This window comes from Cyprinodon variegatus, unplaced genomic scaffold, assembly GCF_000732505.1.
Source record: "Cyprinodon variegatus isolate N-32 unplaced genomic scaffold, C_variegatus-1.0 Scaffold148, whole genome shotgun sequence".
Lineage (NCBI taxonomy): Eukaryota > Metazoa > Chordata > Actinopteri > Cyprinodontiformes > Cyprinodontidae > Cyprinodon > Cyprinodon variegatus.
This window is the reverse complement of record NW_015150601.1, coordinates 790,133-795,237: the sequence shown is the minus strand read 5'-3', so window position 1 is coordinate 795,237 and position 5,105 is coordinate 790,133. Positions and strand designations below refer to the sequence as shown.

At 36.2% G+C, this 5,105-nt stretch overlaps 1 protein-coding gene and 1 long non-coding RNA gene across 3 annotated transcripts in view; both read left to right on the top strand.

The window, feature by feature from the left end:
- Positions 1-223: 223 nt before the first annotated feature.
- syce3 (synaptonemal complex central element protein 3) lies at positions 224-1,005 on the top strand. Of its 2 annotated transcripts, XM_015377198.1 has the most exons (3): positions 224-257; positions 537-654; positions 734-1,005. In XM_015377198.1, the coding sequence occupies exons 2-3, from the start codon at positions 549-551 to the stop codon at positions 922-924; spliced, it is 297 nt and encodes a 98-aa protein (XP_015232684.1). In that variant the 5' UTR covers positions 224-257; positions 537-548; the 3' UTR covers positions 925-1,005. The 2 variants fall into 2 exon arrangements, with proteins under 2 accessions (XP_015232684.1, XP_015232683.1); XM_015377197.1 differs by lacking the exon at positions 224-257 and having other exon boundaries at positions 273-654.
- Positions 1,006-1,722: 717 nt separating this feature from the next.
- LOC107086331 overlaps positions 1,723-5,105 on the top strand; it is a 7,052-nt gene continuing 3,669 nt past the window's right edge. Inside the window, exon 1 of the long non-coding RNA XR_001481307.1 lies at positions 1,723-1,826. This is a non-coding gene — a long non-coding RNA (uncharacterized LOC107086331). The remainder of the gene's footprint in view (positions 1,827-5,105) is intronic.

Sequence of the window (5,105 nt, the reverse complement as noted above, 5' to 3'; positions counted from 1 at the left end):
ATAAATAACGAATTCTAAGTCGACGCAAATATTAAGGTTAAGAGGCTGAGCTCCTAGATGATGATAAACAACATAGTTATGTATATAATATATTACATTTCTGACTGTATATCCCTGTAATTATTACACACTGTAGCTTTAAGGGACTCTTTTATGTAGCTTTTTATCGCTTTACTTTTTTAAGTCAGGCGCCAATTAAAAATCAAGTTGTGCGCATGCGCGTTGTTGATTAGTTAGAACTTTGTTAGCTTCTGACGGTGAGTAGGCCACTAAACCTAAAGTTTTTAAAACTAACTTCTATTTTAACGATGAATTAAGCCCTTGGATAAGTTTCAGCTCGTTATTGTTGCGTCTGTTCATGAAATCTAAGTTCTAACCGAATTTTAAACGAGTTTAACTCGCTAACTTAGCTGTCTGAGTAACGGTTTATTTTTTTGTCCAACGTAAAAAAAATCAAATACGTTGCGTAAAGTGTTTTTTTACGTTGGTGCGGGTTTGATTTGAAAGCAATAACGTACGTTATTTGTGTAAATCAGTGAGTAATTGACATGGAGAATAGCCCTCGCCTGGCGGAGCCTCCAGGGATCAGCAGCTGTTTGTCTGAACTGGACAAGGAGCTGGAGAAGCTGACCGACGAGGAGGAGGACAGATGCGGTTAGCGGCCATTGCTGGATCCACCCTCTGATATCTCCATGTTCTAACTTAGTCGCCCTGCTCCTCTTCCCTCCCTCAGTGCAGCTGACCTGGATGACGTATGACCTGGTGAAGCTGCGCACGCAGATGCTGTCGAGCGCGCAGGAGCTGTCCGAGGCGTGGGTCAGATGCAGAGACGCGGTGATGGGAGATCCTGGACCGCAGCCTGAGAGGGAAGATGGAGCTCAGGATGCTGACTCATCACAAACTTCAACTGCTGATGGAGTTTAGAAAAGATAATATTCTGATTCACTGCCTTCAGGCTGCAGCATCGCAGTCATTATAATTGATAGTTATGACCTGATGTTTATTTATTTATTTATTTATTTAAGCTGTTCTGAACTATAATAAATGTAAATTTAAATAAAGAAGCTTGTGTGTAAGTTCAAACTTGTGTCCTTTTTTTTATTATACAGCCTAATTAAACCATTTTTATCTTAAAGAATCCTTTAAAGTTTTTACTTTTAAAATATATTTTTCTATTTAACCAGGGAAAAAAATCCCATTGAGATTAAAAACCTCTTTTTCAAGGGAATCCTGGCAAAGAGGCAGCAAAGTTATATAGTAAACAGAGATATATTAAATTAAATGAAAGGTACCTAAAAAAAAAAAAGTAAAACAATTAGAGATATTTGAGGCTGCTTCAAATTCTTTCAACTTAAAAGCATTTAAAGATTAAAAACTTAGTCAACTTCCAGTTTCTTTGTAAGAAATTCCACGCAGAAGGAGCTAAGTGGCTAAAGCTTTGCGAAAGGAACAGAGCAACAGTTGGATCTCAGGGCTGTTTATTTTCCCCATAATGTATTCAAACGTGTGTTCTGACACCTTCCTACCAGAACCAGCATTAAATCTAATTTCTTTATATTTTATCGACTCCATTAAAGGTTTTAGAATAAAGCGACGCTTAATGAATAACTTTACATTTCCTAAATTCACAGTTCGTAACGTCATAAGTTGGCAACTTTTTATAGAGGTGAAATACTTCATCTGAGTATTTTGAACTCTGTTCACCTTTAACTTTTCCTTTTAGATGGAAAAGGGAGAAAGTCTGTGTGCATCGCCTGTCAGCGCTGCTATGGAGAAGCTGCTGAAAGACTTGGACTCGCTTTCCAACAGCATGGATCAACTGGCACGTATGTTTAAGCGGGTTTCCCACCCAGAGCCATTTGTCTAAAGGCTTCTCCTCCTGCAGCTCTGAGAATAAGACGAAATAAAACCTGCACTGTTTTTTTTTTTTTTTATTCCTTCTTTTTTTGTAGATGTCAGCAGACCAGATTGGTTTGGACGTGATGAAATGTCTGATTGGTAGATACGGGTAACTGAAGGATTTTCACGCAGATGGTTGTCTGTCAGCCCCTCTGATGTTTGGTTTGATGTTGCAACCTTAAACCCCCCTCAGGGGAAGGTTGTGGTGTAAGCTGGCAGTCGGAGCAGCTCTCCCGTCTATCACGCTCTGTAATAACTATCAGTCAGTTCAGCAGCTCTGCTTCAAAGTGGAATTTTAGATCTAAATTGAATGGGTTCCTGGAACAGTGATAATATGTGATTAAGTATTTCTTTAACAGGATAGTGTTTAATTATGCATTAAAGTAAAGTTCCTTTTTATTTATGCTGCAAAAGTTTGGAAAAACTGTATTTAATCACCTTTTAAACAGCTTTTCCCATTTAATTAGGTTTCAATGAGATCAACTTAAAGCAGAACTTAACTGTGAGACAGAAAGTGAATGTTTTATTTATTTACTCATAGGTAAAAGTTTTGCTGTACATTTTCGTCCTGGTTCAGTGTATCTTTTTGACAATTGATACGAAATAGAGATATAAAATAGGCAACATATTCTCATTATCAGTTCGTATGAAATCGTACGAAAAGTTATGGACAGTATTTCGTACGTTTTGGACGTTTTTCCTCGAAAAAACAGATCAGTGCGTAGCCAGACAGACGAAAAAAGCAGATACGCTGACGGATGTAAAACTGGGAAAAACAGTGCAATAATCACTTCTTCAGGTCTCTAACTAGGTTGCTTGCTGTTTTGTATCTTAGGGTTAGGGCTAATTGTGTGTTAAATTCTATGTTATTGAATGGTGCGTATGTTGCGCATGCGCAAGGATATCTTGTCTCGAGGCAAGACGTAAAAATACGACGAAATGCGATGAAAAAAACGTCTAAAACGTACGAAATTACGGTGCATAACTTTTCGTACGATTTCATACGAACTAATAATGAGAATACCGGTACACTGAAAATAGATATAAAACCAAACCAAAAAAACTAAACAATTGTTTGATTTTTGTTTTATAAAAACTAGAATACTGGCCTTTCTTTTTCTCTGTTTCCAAAGCTTAATGAGAAAAACCTCTGTTTTCTATTTTGATTAACAAAAAACTGAATAAAACACATAAATAAAAGGGGGCAGTTTTTTTTTTTATATAGATTTTTGTATCCACATTAAAAAGTCATCTCAGACTTTACAAGTAAGATGTTTTGCAGGAAATGTTCTGAGATTTTGCTGTGAAAATTGATTAAATAGTCAAGACCCCAAAGTCCTTCACAATTCAATCAGAACTGAAGGCCGGCAGACAGAAGAGAGGCTGACGTAAACCTCAGGTGGTTACAGCAGGGAATTGAACCAGCAGCTCGTCTGCAGGACAAACCTCTAGACTCCAAAAACAATTTTAATTAACTTCAGCCTCTCAAATTTAGTGCCGTTGTGAAATACGTTCGAACATCCTGTCTAAAAAAACCCCCACACTGGAAAAACGAATAAAATGAATAAAAAATTCTTAAATTAAGTGTATTTACCCTTAATTTGAGTAGGTAAATGAGATAGTTTGCCAATGGAATTAGTATTTTTACTCTTAAAATAAGATAATTAGATAAAATGCACTTGAAATTAGACAATGCAATTGTGTTTTCTTATTTTAAGTGTAAATTGTCCTGTTCCAGTGGCAAAATGTCTCTTTTACCTACTTAATCCAAGAACAAATGCACTTATTTTAAGAAAAAAATGACTTATTTAGATTTCGATTTTTCCCAGTGCAAAAAGTAATTTTCTTGTTTCTATTTGAAAGTATTTTAATTTCTTCGTTATAAAAATAGAAAATGAATGAAAATAGATTCTCTCAGCCCTTTTTCACACATGGAGAGTTAAAAACACTTTGTATTTTAACTTTTTGTAGTTTAAAACAAAAATCTTTTTCATTTCCATTAAATGAGTGAAAGATGCACTGAATGTTTAGTATCTCTGATTCGTTTGTTAATTAAATACACTGCAAAAAATCTAAATCTAGAGAAGTCATTTTTTCTTAAAATAAGTCAATTTGTTCTTGGATTGCGGAGGTAAATGAGACATTTTGCCAATGGAACAAGACAATTTACACTTAAAATAAGAAAAAACAATTGCATTGTCTTATTTTAAGTACATATTATCTAATTATCTTATTTTAAGAGTAAAATTACTCATTCCATTGGAAAATTATCTCATTTACCTGCTCAAATTAAGGGTGAATACACTTAATTTAAGGAATTTTTACTTATTTCTAGATCGTTTTTGCAGTGTACAATCCACTGGACTTTGTTTCCAGGTTGAAGACGTTTCTCTTCCATCCAGGAAGCTTTTTCAATTCAAAATGTCAGAAATAGCGTTGAGTTCCAGGTTTAATGCAGCAGCCCAACAAAGCTTTTAGAAAACATGCAACCTGAAACGGACGAATGGGTCCACCCTTTTGGAATGTGGGTTATTTGGCTTCTTTGTTAGCCTGCAATGCCCCTTACCTGTCTATGTCTCTGAAAGGTCGTTAAAGGGAATAGTTGGCCTGGCTTAAAAGGCACAGTCTTCTGGTTCCCTGTAAGAGGACCTATAGGAGCCTGGAACTCAACGCTATTTCTGACATTTTGAATTGAAAAAGCTTCCTGGATGGAAGAGAAACGTCTTCAACCTGGAAACAAAGTCCAGTGGATTTTTTTTAAAACTTTTTTCGAATGACTATGACCTGGATGACTGATAATTTTCACCAGCACATTCAGCTCCATCTGTCTGACCAGCTTCCATATCCTTCCTGAAAGAAACCACAATGCTGCTGCCTCCGTGGTGCGTTCATAGTGATGCACAGTGTACGGTTTTTGGCTTTCGTTTGATAAAACTCAAATTGGTGGATTTGTGCATGAGCAGTGACTGTCCAGTCTGCAGGTTTCAGCTCTACAGTCGTAAATCGCTGCAGCAGCTCTTACTGCTACTATGATCAGTGCTCTTTTTGTGGCTCCTGTTTGCAGTTATGCTGTATTCTTCCACTGGCTTAAAGGAAACGTCTGGTCAGCAAGGAATAATCAATGGATCATTATTTATACCTAAAACTACTACTTTTGCTGTGATTTAATGAATTTAGTGTTAATCAGTAAGACAATAAAAACAATA